General features: G+C 38.4%; 1 protein-coding gene across 3 annotated transcripts in view; it reads left to right on the forward strand.

Moving 5' to 3' along the window:
- The window catches only part of CFAP91 (cilia and flagella associated protein 91), a 149,864-nt gene that overhangs the window by 2,257 nt on the left and 133,110 nt on the right, over positions 1-14,497 (forward strand). For all 3 annotated transcript variants that reach the window (XM_022561242.3, XM_030760826.2, XM_089910577.1), the window contains 4 exons: positions 11,241-11,317; positions 11,821-11,978; positions 12,951-13,034; positions 14,131-14,187. In XM_022561242.3, coding sequence (XP_022416950.1) covers positions 11,241-11,317; positions 11,821-11,978; positions 12,951-13,034; positions 14,131-14,187 — 376 coding nt within the window. The remainder of the gene's footprint in view (positions 1-11,240; positions 11,318-11,820; positions 11,979-12,950; positions 13,035-14,130; positions 14,188-14,497) is intronic.

A 14,497-nucleotide genomic window follows, 5' to 3' on the forward strand; every position in this document is an offset into this window, starting at 1 on the left:
GCTTTTCTATTTTATGTGTAGTAGTTTGTATCTGTTAATCCCATACTCCTAATTTATCCCTCCCACCTCCCTTTCCCCTTTGGTAACCATAAGTTTATTCTCTATGTCTGTGAGTCTGTTTTGTATGTAGATTCATTTGTATTATTTTTCAGATTCCCCATATAAGTGATATTGTGTAATATTTGTCTTTGTCTGACTTACTTCGCCAAGTATAATATTCTCTAGGTTCATACATGTTGCTGCAAATGGCAATATTTCATTCTTTTTCTATGGATGAGTAATAGTCCATTGTGTGTGTGTGTGTGTATATATATATGTGTATGTGTATATATATATATACCACATCTTCTTAAGCCAATCATCTGCTAATGGGCACTGGGTTGCTTCCATATTTTGGCTATTGTAAATACTGCTGCTATGAACATTGGGGTACAGGTATCTTTACAAATTAGAGTTTTCATTTTTTACAGATATATACCCAGGAGTGGGATTAGTGGATCATATGTTAGCTCTAGTTTTTTTTAAGGAACCTCCATACTGTTTTCCATAGTGGCTGCACCAATTTATACATTCCCACCAACAGTGTAGGAGGGTTCCCTTTTTTCCACACCCTCTTAGGAATTTACTATTTATAGACTTTTTCATGATAGCCATTTTGACCACTGTGTAGTGATACCTCATGGTGGTTTTGATTTGCATTTCTTTAATAATTAGTCATGTTGAGCAATTTCTCATATGCTTCTTGGCCATCTGTATGTCTTCTTTGGAAAATGTCTATTTAGGTCTTCTGCCCATTTTTTGATTGGGTATTTATTTATCTATCTATTTATTTATTTATTGCCACATTGGGTCTTTGTTGCTGCGTGCGGGCTTTCTCTCTTTGCAGTGAGCAGGGGCTACTCTTTGTTGCGGTGTGCAGGCTTCTCATTGCGTTGGCTTCTCTTGTTGCGGAACATGGGCTCTTTGCTTGCGGGCTTCAGTAGTTGCAGAATGTGGGCTCAGTAGTTGTGGCACATGGGCCCTAGAGTGCGCGGGCTTCAGTAGTTGCAGCACGTGGGCTCAGTAGTTGTGGCACGCAGGCTTTAGGGCATGTGGGCTTCAGTGGCTGTGGCACATGGGCTTTGTAGTTGTGACTCGTGGGCTCTAGAGTGCAGGCTCAGTAGTTGTGGCACACGGGCTTAGTTGCTCCGCGGCATGTGGGCTCTTCCCTGGACCAGGGATCAAACCCGTGTCCCCTGCATTGGCAGGTGGATTCTTAACCACTGCACCACCAGGGAAGTCCCTGTGTGTTTTTGATATTGAGTTGTGTGAGCTGTTTGTATATTTTGGTTATTAACCCTTTGTTGGTCACATTGTTTGCAAATATTTTCTCCCATTCCGTAGGTTTTTTCAGTTTGTTGATGGTTTGCTTTACTGTGCAAAATCTTTTAAGTTGGATTAGTGCCATTTGTTTATTTTTGCTTTTATCTCTTTTGCCTTGGGAGACTGATCTAAGAAAATATTGCTACAATTTATGTCAGAGGATGTTTTCCCTATGTTCTCTTCTAGGAGTTTTATGGTTTCATGTCTTATATTTAGGTCTTTAACTCATTTTGAGTTTATTTTTGTAAATGGTTTGAGGGAGTGTTCTAATTGCATTAATTTACATGTAGCTAGCTGTCCAACTTTCCCAGTACCACTTGTTGAAGAGACTGTCTTTCCTCCATTGTATATTCTTGCCTCCTTTGTTATAGATTAATTGACCATAGGTACATGGGTTTATTGCTGGGCTCTCTGTTCTGTTGATCTATATGTCTGTTTTTGTGCCAATACCATGCTGTTTTGATTACTATAGCTTTGTAGAATAGTTTGAGGTCTGGAAGGGTTATGTTTCCAGTTTTGTTCTTTTTCCTCAGGATTGCTTTGACAATTCTGGGTCTTTTGTTGTTCCATATAAATTTTAGGATTATTTGTTCTAGTTGTGTGAAAAATGTTATGGGTATTTTGATAGGGATTGTATTAAATCTGTAGATTGCTTTGGGTAGTATGGCCATTTTAACAATACTGATTGTTCGACTCCAAGAGCATGGGATATCTTTCCATTTCTTTGAATCATCTTCAGTTTCCTTTATCAATGTTTTATAGTTTCCAGCATACAGGTCTTTTACTTCTTGGTTAGGTTTATTCCTAGATATTTTTTTATTGATGTAATTTTAAATGGGATTTTTTTTTAACTTTCTGATATTTAATTGTTAGTATAAAAAATGCAACAAATTTCTGTATATTAATCTTGTATCCTGCTACCTTGCTGAATTCATTTATTAGTTCTAATAGTTTTTGTATGGATAGTTTAGTGTCTTCTATATAGAGTCGCATGCCATCTTCAAATAGTGACAGTTTTACTTCTTCCCTTCCAATTTGGATACTTTTTTATTTCTTTTTCTTGTCTCATTGCTATGGCTAGGGCTTTCAATACTATGTTGAATAGAGGTGGTGAGAGTGGACATCCTTTTCTTGTTCTGAATTTAGTTAGAAGGCTTTCAGCTCTTCACCATTGACTTTTATGTTGGCTGTGGGTTTGTGGTTTATTATGTTCAGTTATGTTCCCTCTATACCCACTTTGGTGAGAGTTTTTATCATGAATGGATGTTGAATTTGGTCAAATGCTTTTTCTGTGTGTATTGAGATGGTCATATGGTTTTTGTCTTTCCTTCTGTTAACGTGGTGTATCACATTGGTTGATTTGTGTATGTTGAACCATCCTTGCTACCCTGGAATGAATCCAACTTGATCGTGGTGTACGATCCTTTTTATATATTGTTGGATTTGGTTTGCTAATATTTTGTTGAGGATTTTTGTATCTATATTCATCAAAGATATTGGCCTGTAATTTTCTTTTTTGGTAGTGGCTTTGTCTGGTTTTGCTATCAGGGTGATGGTAGCTTCACAGAATGACTTTGGGAGTGTTCCCTCCTCTTAATTTTTTGGAATAGTTTGAGCAGGATAGGTATAAATTCTTCTTTGTAAGTTTGGTAAATTCCCGAGTGAAGTCATCCTGACCTGGACTTTTCTTTGTAGGGAGTTTTGTTTCATTTTGTTTTTTAAGTAGAGTTAACTTACAATGTGGAGGGAGTTTTTTTTTTTTTTTTAATTACAGATTCTATTTCACCTCAAAGATTGGTCTGTTCGAATTATCTGTTTCTTCTTGGCTCAGTTTTGGCAGGCTGTATGTTGCTAGAAACTTGTTCATTTCTTCTAGGTTGTCCAATTTGTTGGCATATAACTGTTCACAGTATTGTCTTATGAGTTTTTGTATTTATGTGGTGTCAGTTGTTATTTCGCCTCTTTCATTTCTTATTTTATTTATTTGGGTCCTCTCTCTTTTCTTCTTGGTGAGCCTGGCTAGAGGTTTGGCAATTTTGTTCCTCTTTTAAAAAAAAAAACAAAAACAGCACTTGGTTTTATTGATCTTTTCTATGATTATTTTATCTCTATCTTATTTCCTCGCTGATCTTTATTATTTCCTTCCTTCTTCTGACTTTGGGTTTTGTTTGTTCTTCTTTTTCTATTTTTTTTTTCCCTGATGTCAGCTGTTTTCCTGTGGGCTTTTCCAAAAGCAGACCTTGAGGTAAACGTTCATAGGATACTGCTTTATTAAGAAGTACAATCCAAAAGAAACCAGAGATAGGGAAATGTGACTGAGACAGGGAATGTCAGAGAGAAAATAAAACCATGTGTTACCAAGGTGATTACCACAAAGTTTGTATCAAGTAAAAGTAAAACCATTTTTCTGAGAAGCAGTATGTGTTACTTTGCCTATCGATAATCCAGCCCTGGAGTGGAAGGAGAATTTACCTGCTGGCTTCCGTTTCTCTTTGGTTAAAACTTTGCTTTATGTATCCTCAGTAAGAGACATGTGAAGGTGATATGCATTTCCCATGGATTTTCAAGTCTCCAGGTCACAGAGAAAAACTAAGGGGAAGGTGAGGGACACTTGGTGCAGACATGAGGTAAAGAGACACTGGGCTGTGCCTGCTGCTTGGACTGCAACTTGGTTGAGCCAAAACAGAAATTGTTGCTCTGGTTAGTTGGTAGGAAACAAGTTGGCAAGAGCTCCAGACATCTGCAAATTATAAGTTTATGAAATCATGTAAATGAAGTGGCTGATCCAAACATACCAAAGCCAGAACCAAACAAAACAGCACTTCTCTTCCCCACACTCTCCTGCCCTTTTGATTATTACCTCCCAGAGGGAAAACTTTCAATTCTTTTTAGCTCTTTCTTCTCGTATTTAGTAAAATATTCTTTTCATCTTTTCTTAAAAAATTTTTTTTAATTAAAATTTTTAACCATTTAAAAAATTTAAGTAGAATTAATTTACAATGTTGTGTTAGTTTCAGATGTACAACAAAGTGATTCAGATACATATATATATATACACACACGTATAATATACTTTTTCAGATTCTTTTATAGGTTATTATAAGATATTGGATATAGTTTCCTGTGCAATACAGTAGGTCTTTTTTGTTTATCTGTTTTACGTATAGTAGTGCGTATATGTTAATCCCAAACTCCTAATTTATCTCTCCCCCCTCATTATCCCCTTTGGTAACCATAAGTTTGTTTTCTACGTCTGTGAGTCTGTTTCTGTTTTGTAAATAAGTTCATTTGTATCATTTTTTTTTTTTTTTTTGCGGTACACGGGCCTCTCACTGTTGTGGCCTCTCCCATTGCGGAGCACAGGCTCTGGACGCGCAGGCTCAGCGGCCATGGCTCACGGGCCCAGCCGCTCCACGGCACGTGGGATCCTCCCGGACCGGGGCACGAACCCGTGTTCCCTGCATCGGCAGGTGGACTCTCAACCACTGTGCCACCAGGGAAGCCCTGTCCATGTTGCTGCAAATGTCATTATTTCATTCTTTTTTATGGCTGAGTAATAGTCCATTGTATATACATATATATATGTGGGGTATATATATACATACACATACATACATACATACACACACAGCATCTTCTTTATCCGTTCATCTGTTGATGTTCATTTAGGTTGCTTCCAGGTCTTGGCTATTGTAAATAGTGCTGCTATGAACTTTGGGGTGCATGTATCTTCAAATTAGAGTGTTCTCCAGATAAATGCCCAGGAGTGGGATTTAAGGATCATACGGTAACTCTATTTTTAGGTTTTTAAAGAACCTCCATGCTGTTCTCCATAGTGGCTGCACCAATTTACATTCCCACCAACAGTGTAGGAGGGTTCCTTTTTCTCCACACTCTCTCCAGTATTTATTATTTGTAGACTTGTTAATGATGGCCATTCTGATGTGAGGTGATACCTCATTGTAGTTTTGATTTGCATTTCTCTAATAATTAGCAATATCAAACACCTTTTCATGTGCCTGTTGGGCATCTATATGCCTTCTTGGAGAAATATCTATTTAGGTATTCTGGTCACTTTTTATTGGGCTCTTTGTTTTTTTGGTATTAAAGTATATGAGCTGTTGGTGTATTTTGGAAATTAATCCCTTGTTGGTAGCATCATTTGCAAATATTTTTTCCCACTTTGTAGGTTGTCTTTTTGTTTTGTTTATGGTTTCCTTTGCTATGCAAAAGGTTTTAAGTTTAATTAGGTCCCATTTGTTTATTTTTGGTTTTGTTTCCATTACTCTAGGAGATGGATCCAAAGAAATTATTGCTATGATTTATGTCAGAGTCTTCTGCCTATGGTTTCCTCTAGGAGTTTTATAGTATCTGGTCTTACACTTAGGTCTTTAATCCATCTTGAGTTTATTTTTGTATATGGTGTTAGAGAATGTTCTAATTTCATTCTTTTACATGTAGCTGTCCAGTTTTCCCAGCACTACTTATTGAAGAGATTGTCTCTTCTCCATTGTATTTTCTTGCCTCCTTTGTCATAGATTAATTGCCTGTGGGTGTATGGGTTTACTTCTGGGCTCTCTATTCTGTTCCATTGATCTGTATGTCTGTTTTTGTGCCAGTACCATACTGTTTTGATTATTGTAGCTTTGTAGTATAGTGTGAAGTCAGAGAGTGTGATTCCTCCAGCTCTGTTCTTCTTTCTCAAGATTGTTTTGGCTATTCGGGGTCTTGTGTGTTTCCATCCAAATTAAAAAAATTTTTTTTCTAGTTCTGTGAAAATGCCATTGGTAATTTGATAGGGATTTCATTGAATCTGTAGATTGCCTTGGGTAGTATGGTCATTTTAACAATATGGATTCTTCCAATTCAAGAACATGGTTTTTCCATCTGTTTCATTCTTTCCATCTGTTTGTGTCATCTTCAGTTTCTTTCATCAGTGTCTTATAGTTTTCAGAGTAGAGGTCTTTTGCCTCCTTAGGTAGGTTTATTTCTAGGTGTTTTATTCTTTTTGATATAATGTAAACAGGATTGTTTCCTTAATTTCTCTTTCTGATATTGCTTTGTTAGTGTATAGAAATGCAACCATTTTCTGTACATTAATTTTGTATCTAGCAACTTTACCAAATTCACTGATGAGCTCTAGTAGTTTTCTGATAGCGTCTTTAGGATTTTCTAGGTATAGCATCATGTCATGTGCAAACAATGACAGTTTTACTTATTCTTTTTAATTTGGATTCCTTTTATTTATTTTTCTTCTCTGATTACTGTGGCTAGGACTTCCAAAACTGTTCAATAAAAGTGGTGACAGTGGACATCCTTGTCTTCTTCCTGATCTTAGAGGAAATACTTTCTGCTTTTCATCACTGAGTATGATATTAGCTGTGGGTTTGTCATATATGGCCTTTATTATGTTGAGGTTGGTTCCCTCTGTGTCCACTTTCTGAAGAGTTTTTTTTATCATAAATGGATGTTGAATTTTATCAAAAGCTTTTTCTGTACCTATTGAGATTTTCATATGGCTTTTATTCTTCAGTTTGTTAAGGGTGTATCCCGCTGATTGATTTGCGGATATTGAAAAATCCTTGCATCTCTGGGATAAATCCTACTTGATCATGGTGTATGATCCTTTTAATGTATTGTTGGAATCAGTTTGCTAGTATCTTTTGTTTTTTAATTTATTTATTTTATTCTTTTTATTTATTTATTTTTATTTTCATTGCTGCGTGCAGGCTTTCTCTAGTTGAGGCGAGTGGGGGCTACTCTTCATTGCAGTGCTTGGGTTTCTCACTGCGGTGACTTCTCTTGTTGTGGAGCACGGGCTCTAGGCTCACGGGCTTCAGTAGTTGTGGCACGTGGGCTCAGTAGTTGTGGCTTGTGGGCTGTAGAGCGCAGGCTCAGTAGTTGTGGCGCATGGGCTTAGTTGCCCCATGGCATGTGGGATCTTCCTGGACCAGGGCTCAAACCCGTGTCCCCTGCGTTGGCAGGTGGACTCTCAACCACTGCGCCACCAGGGAAGCCCCTGAGATATTTTTAAACCTCTCCTTCTATTCTAAATGATAATCTTGCTGGGTAGAGTATCCTGGGTTGCAGTTTTTCCCGTTTCAGGACTTTGAATATACCATGGCCCTCCCTTCTGGCCTGCAAAGTTTCTGTAGAGAAATCAGCTGATAGCCTTATGAGGCTTTCCTTGTAACTAACTCTTTGTTTTTTTGCTGCATTTAGAATTCTCTGTTTATCTTTAACTTTTGCTGTTTTAATTATGATATGTCTTGGTGTGGGTCTGTTTGTGTTCATTTTGTTTGGGACCCTCTTTGCTTCCTGTACCTGGATATCTATTTCCTTATTTATGTTTGGGAACTTTTCAGCCATAATTTCTTCAAATATATTCTTGATCCCCTTCTCTCTCTCTCTCTCTTCTCCTTCTAGAACCCCTATTATGTGTAGGTTGGCATACTTCATATTATCCCATAGATCTTGTATGTTGCCTTTATTTTTTTCACTTGTCTTTCTGTCTGCTGTTCTGATTGAATAATTTCCATTATTCTATCTTCCAGATCACTTACTCATTCTTCTGTGTCATTTAGTCTGCTATTCATTGATTCTAGATTGGTTTTTATCTCAGCAATTGAATTGTCTAATTTTGATTGGTTCATCTTTATAGTTTCTAGTTCCTTGTTACAGCGATCTGCATTTCTATTGATAATCTTTCTTAATTCCTTTAGCATTTTTATTACCTTCTTTTTGAACTCAAGGTCTAGTAGACTGGTGAGGTCTGTTTCATTATTTGTTCTTTCAGGGGATTTCTCTTGTTCTGTTGATTGGAAATAGTTCCTGTGCTTTTTAATTTTACTTAATTTTCTCTGTCTATGAATTTAGGAGAAACAGCTGTCTACTGTGGTCTTGAAGGGGTGTTTTTATGTGGGATTGACCCTGCAAAGACGGTATGTCTCCAGTATTTTTGGTGCAAGGGCTGGTTTTGGTATGGATGCCAGCCACATTTTTCCTCAGGGTGTGCTGGTCGTTACCCCCTTGATAGGGGGTGTGCTTGGTGTTGTCGTATCTAGAGCCTGTGCTGGATGTGAGGCGGGGCTTCCTCTCTGCTCCGTGGCTGTCACCGTACTTTTGGGGGTGGGGCCTGCTCCCCAGTTGTTGGAATAGATGGCCTGAGGATTGGGTTCGATCAAGCTCCGTAGCCCTTGAGTGTGCACCCTGCCCCAAGGGAGGTAAATCCTGAAGCAAATGAGGCCCGTGTGGTCACAGAAGACCTGTACACCACCTGTGTGGGCATCCGTGGTTCCACTCAGAAGCAGTCTAAGTTCACGTCCCTTTCTCTGTGGTGTTCATCCCAGATCTAGTGCAGGGCTGTGGTGTGGAGTGGGTGGGGCTAGGGCATTTGCTAGGCTGGGGCTGGCGGTCAGGTTGTGGTTGCAGGAGTTGAGCTGGCTGCTTTGCTGCCTGAGATCTGGGCTGCCTCTGTGGCAGTCTTTTCCCAGGACCGTTATTCCCCAGACGTAGTGCTAAGCTGTGGTGTGGAATGGGCGGAGCCTGGGCTCTCTTGCTGGCAAATGAACTGCTGCATACCCCTGCCCAGGGCCTGTCTGCCTGAGATTCAGTACTTAGCCCCTTCACACTCTTGTGGTGCCACCAGGTACACACGCTGACAATTTCTGCCCAGCTAGACCCACTGCCCCTGTGCGTGCACTTATAATGGGCTCTGCAGGGCCCCCCAACCCCGATAACCTCCCAGGCCCTCTGGTCTGTCTCTGCACAGCTAGGCCAGGTCTCTGCCCAGATCTCGTGCCAAGCTGTGGTGTGGACTGAGTGGGGCTCGGGCATCCGCCCATTTGGATTGGGAAGTGCAGTGAGGTGGCAGCCACCAGTGCAAGGCTGTCTCATCCCTGATTGTTAGCAAGCCAGCACACATGCAGTCCTATCGAGTAGAGTCTAGACTTCTTCACTCTTTCTGTCTGTCTCAGTGAATTTCCCAGCAGGCAAGGGGGCTTTACTCCTCTGTGCAGGAATCCCAGGAATTGGATGCCCAAACTGTGGCTTGATCTGCTCACTCCCCAGAGTGAAGGTCCACCCATGTGGACCTTTTCTTCCTTTCAGATCCCTCCCAGGGATGCAGGTCCTGATCTGGTACCTTTTTTTCCCATCATACCCAGTTACATGGAGATCTTTATTGCAGCTTTGGTTGTATAGCAGTTCTTCTGCCAGTTTCCAGTTAGTTTTCATTGAGAACTGTCCCACATGTAGATATATTTTTGATGTGTTTATGGGGGGAGATGAGCTCCATGTCCTCCTACTCCACCATTTTGATCCCCTCAGTTGCTGACTTCTTGAAGCCTTGGTTTCCTTTTCTATAAAATGGAGGCCTAGTGCCGACCTCATTGGGTTTTTTGAGGATTAAACGGAATATTGCACATAAAGCACTTAATAACTGTCTAGGAGTAAGCAAGTAATGACCTGGTGACTGCTGTTACTTGGGCATCTCAGAGGCCTCTCCACTGCCATTTGAGCACTGTTTTAGGCTATGTTGTAGAATGTGTAGTCACAAATCATAGAGTATTGTGTCATTATCTTTTATAGATGTAAAAATGTTCCTGTAGATATCATGTCTTCACACTCCTTATGGAAATAAGAGGAGAATGGTTTATTATTTATTATTCAGACTTAGGAGAAATGTGGGTTAAATTAATTTCAGTTGACCAGCACAATTGCAACCACTGACCCAGTGATATCGAGTTGAGAAGTGATGGAGACTGGGCTGATTAGGAATGAAGAGACCACATTTTATGGCCTCAGATTATAGGCTACTGAATTTGAAGACAGAATGAATGCACCTGTTTAAACAGAAGAAAGACTATAGCTTCAACATCTCTGATATACTGGAAACAGTATAAGACAAAGTGAAATTTCTACATACTCTTATTTTAAATGATTTAAAAGAAATCACTGGGTCAGTGGTTGCAGTTGTGCTGTTCGTCTACAACTGGGTAACTGAGGAGTCATTAGGTTCTGGAAATTGACTTACATCATCTAAATTCAAAAGAGATTTATTTCTAAATCACAATACCAATTTAATAATTTCTGTGGAGAAATATATGTTACCAAGATGTCTAGACTAGTTGGTCAGGGTATTTGTTTCTCAAGAGATGTCTACTTGATAAATCAAGTCTGTATCTGAAGATTGCTTGTGAACTTAATGTCAAATTGTTTGATTTTAAGGGATAGTATAATCAGTCATGAATATTCTTTGTCACTTTAGAGATATATCTAACAAACCCATACTTATAGCAGCAGGGCAATCTTTTTTGAACTGGGAGAAATAACTTAGTCCCATCTTAAGAGGTGAATTCTAAAAATAGCTGATCTTCTTTATCTCTGATTAGAGAATGACATTTTCTTACCCTGTCTACCAGTTATGGGTGATACACTGTTAAGAGTTTGTATCTCTCCTGTGAACTGAATATAGGAGATAGTGCCCAAAGTTATTGTTTCTTTCCCTCGGAAATGAGTGTTGTGTGTATATACATGGTCTTTCTTCTTGCAGTATTTCCAGGACTATCCAGACCCAGAAGGTGGTTTGTTCGTAGGAGAGAAGAGAGCCTATTTAGGCTATGGTGCTTGAAAACATGTTCAGCCTTCTTTTTGCATTCTGATTCTATTAACTGACGTTGGAATACACAGAAAATAAATGCATCTCATAGACCCTCACTGGTGGTAGAGTAATAAGGCTATGAGCTTCTGCAGAGCTAGGCAATATCTAAGTTTTCTAATTTGTTTTCCAATTAAGAAATTATATTTCTTTACTATTATTCTCTGCCTAGGAGTAGATATGTTCTATTCCTTATACTACCTTATTGTTTATTTCACAGATCCACTGTTTATCATGTCAAGTGAGAAAGACCACAACCAGGCAAATATTCAGGCCACCCTGATTCGAAGCAGACTGGTAGGTCTTATTCATCCACTAAGGTAGCCTAATGGACCTGAACCATCTAGTTTGGCTAACTGCGCTGATCAGATTGACTAATCACCAACTCTCCACTGGATTTTATATTCTGCAGAGATTACTTTGCCACGATTACCAGGGGACAAAGTATCTTAATACTTGTGGCCCAGTGTGAGGATTAACTAACTAATAGTGAATAAAGGTCCCATTATAACCTAAGTTATTTCAATGGGAAAAGTAATATATGCCTGTGTTGAAAGAGTTCAAATAGTACAAAAGCTTATATGGTATAAAGTAAATGCTACCCTTAGCCCTCTTCACATAATCATCCATTAGCATCAGTTTCTTGAGTACCCTTCTAGAGATAGTCTATGCATATACCAATAGCCGATGTCATATACACTGTTTTGTGCCTTTAAAAAGTTTGCAGTAGTAAAATACTTCAGAAAATCTGATGATATAATTTTGTCCTTTTTTCCCCTGCCTTCCTGTCCTAACATTAGAGAAGGGTTCCCAGGTATAGAACCATGTTCAGTAGCCTGTTTCATTATCCAAGATATTCTGTATATTGGAGCAAGGCAGATCCTGTTCCATCATTCATCAGTCGGGACTGGAAGGGACATGAGGAGAGACACAAAGAAGCCCTCCGGAAACTTGCTGTGTAAGTGTCAGGTAGCTTCAGCTGCTACTCATGTTTTTAATGAATGCATTTTTCTTCTTAAAAATTTTATTTATTCATTCTGTATTATTTTAAAATATACAGGGACTTCCCTGGTGGTCCAGTGGTTAAGACTTCGCCTTCCAATGCAGGGGGTGCAGGTTCAATCCCTGGTCAGGGAACTAAGATCCCACATGCTTCGTGGCTAAAAAACCAAAACATAAAACAGAAGCAATATTGTAACAAATTCAATAAAGACTTTAAAAATGGCCCACATCAAAAAAAAAATCTTTAAAAAAAAATGTACAGTTGTGATGTTATACCTAGACCAATTGAGCTCAAATTCTCTTTCTTAAGCCCTTTGACCAGAACAAGCCTGATTCAGGAGCAATGGTTATAGGTTTATTGGTTAGTAGATGTTCTCCAAAGGTTGGAGTGCATATGTATATTAAGTGATAACTTAATAGTAGAAGTGAATGCGTTTGTTGTTTCTTTGATTCATCTTAGAAATTGCAAGTGTACTTTTCTGCTAGTATCCAAATACACTTTTTGGACACTTGCAGCCAAGGCACCTTCAGAGACAGATCTCTTGAATTGCTTATTCTTTTAAGGAATATTTACAAATTCATACCTAGTAAATTTCTTTTAAAATGCTACCTTACAGCCTAGACATAAAACTTCATTTTTTAAAATTTTGTAATTCTCATGTGCTATTAACTAAAAGTGAGTAGTTTCGTATGTGAGATTTCGTAAGTCTACTCATTTATTAGCTTTCAGTTCCACTTGTTGGCTCCTGGTTTCCTGGCTCAGGGAAAGTAACTATTCTAGTCTGAGATGTAGAACAGTAAGATGCATGTTATAGAAGACTTTGCTTTCAGTATGAGCTACCCTGTGTATTCCCTACTTTATAGACATATAAATATGAATTGGAAATTATATGTTAGACTTGAATAATGTTTTCCTGCTTCGTTTTAGAACTGACACTTCTTTTCCGATGCCTAAAGAAGTTTATGAAGATCCCGATGTTACTGGAAAGAATCGCTATAAATATTTTGAAAGGTAGAAAATAGTTACTGTGAATATGAGCCCTAGTATTGTTAGAGACCACTTTGTAATAATGATAGCAGCTCTCATTTTTAAGTGCATGCAGTGTGCCAGGCATCACTTTATAAGTGCTTTACATATAATATCAATTTTCAGAACAGAAATATAGGATAAGATATATTATCCCCATTTTACCAGTAAGGAAGCTGAGACCAAGAGAGGAGAAGTAAATTGCTTAAGGTCACATAAATTAGCAAGTGGTAGAGTTGTGGTTCCAACTAAGTCTGCCTGGCATTAGAGGTACTAATTGCAAATAAGAATGTATATTTGAGAACAAAATGAAGTTATCAAATGAAGTGAGATAGAGCAAAGACACCATGACAGCCATAGTGCAGGGGAAAGTGTTAAAAGAGGGCAAATAGGTGAAATTTGCTCTCTTTGTGTGAATGTTGCCAAAACCAACATGGTCAAAAGATTCACTTTGTTTCATTTGTGAGTAATACTCATGTGATAATCATACACTCAGATCAGATTAAAATAAGATGAGGATTTCCCTATAGGTCCTATCTGAGTTAGCAAAATAGTCTTGATGTTATATCTACATAAACTCATTTGAGAAAAGTAAACTTGTAGTCCACATTATGCTGATTTTTTCAGAGAAATGTTAAATTCTTAACATACTATACTCAATTCCTAGACTTTTGGGGGGAAACTTTTTAAAGTAAATCATTGGGAATTTCAGAATATCTCAGGGAACTTGAGAAGTTGCTGGGGACTAATGACCAGCTGAAGCCCAAGTATAGGGCAGTTTCTCAGAGTATGGCTTGTTTCCCATCTTCAGAGAACACACTGGGATGTTTATTAAAAATGTAGATTCACTGGCTCTACCTTGTATCTACTGAATCTCCTGGGCTAGACTTGGGAATTTGAATTTTAAACAAGAATCTTCCCACTCCCCAGTGATTTTTGTGTATGCCAAAGTTTGAGAATTACTGATATATGAAGTATTCAAACTCACTGATTTCAAGGGACAAATATTAACAATGGAAGAAAGCTCAGAGAGCACACAATGCAAAAGTACCACACATTTGTGTTTTCCTTTCTCCCCCAGGCCTTTCCTTCCATTTTATCAACAGATGCCATTCAATGTTGTTTTTGCATCAACCAGGTAAGTAACCATTATTTTAAAACTTTTTTTCCGGTTTATTTTATTTATTATTTGCTTCCATATTTGTTTCCAGAGGATAGTTGACTAAATCAATATTTTAAACTTTGGATCACTAACCATTAGAAGGTCTTCTAGTGGGTCATGAGCAGCATTTTAAAAAACAAAATAGAATAGAAAATAACCAAGAGCATCAGACATATTGAGGGTAGGTTTTTTTGTTTTTTTGTTTTTTTGTTTTGCGGTACGCAGGCCTCTCACTGTTGTGGCCTCTCCCGTTGTGGAGCACAGGCTCTGGATGCGCAGGCCTAGT

The sequence above is a fragment of the Delphinapterus leucas genome, chromosome 4 (genome assembly GCF_059928025.1).
Source record: "Delphinapterus leucas isolate spDelLeu-1000000601 "Yukka" chromosome 4, BTC_Dleu_Yukka2, whole genome shotgun sequence".
Lineage (NCBI taxonomy): Eukaryota > Metazoa > Chordata > Mammalia > Artiodactyla > Monodontidae > Delphinapterus > Delphinapterus leucas.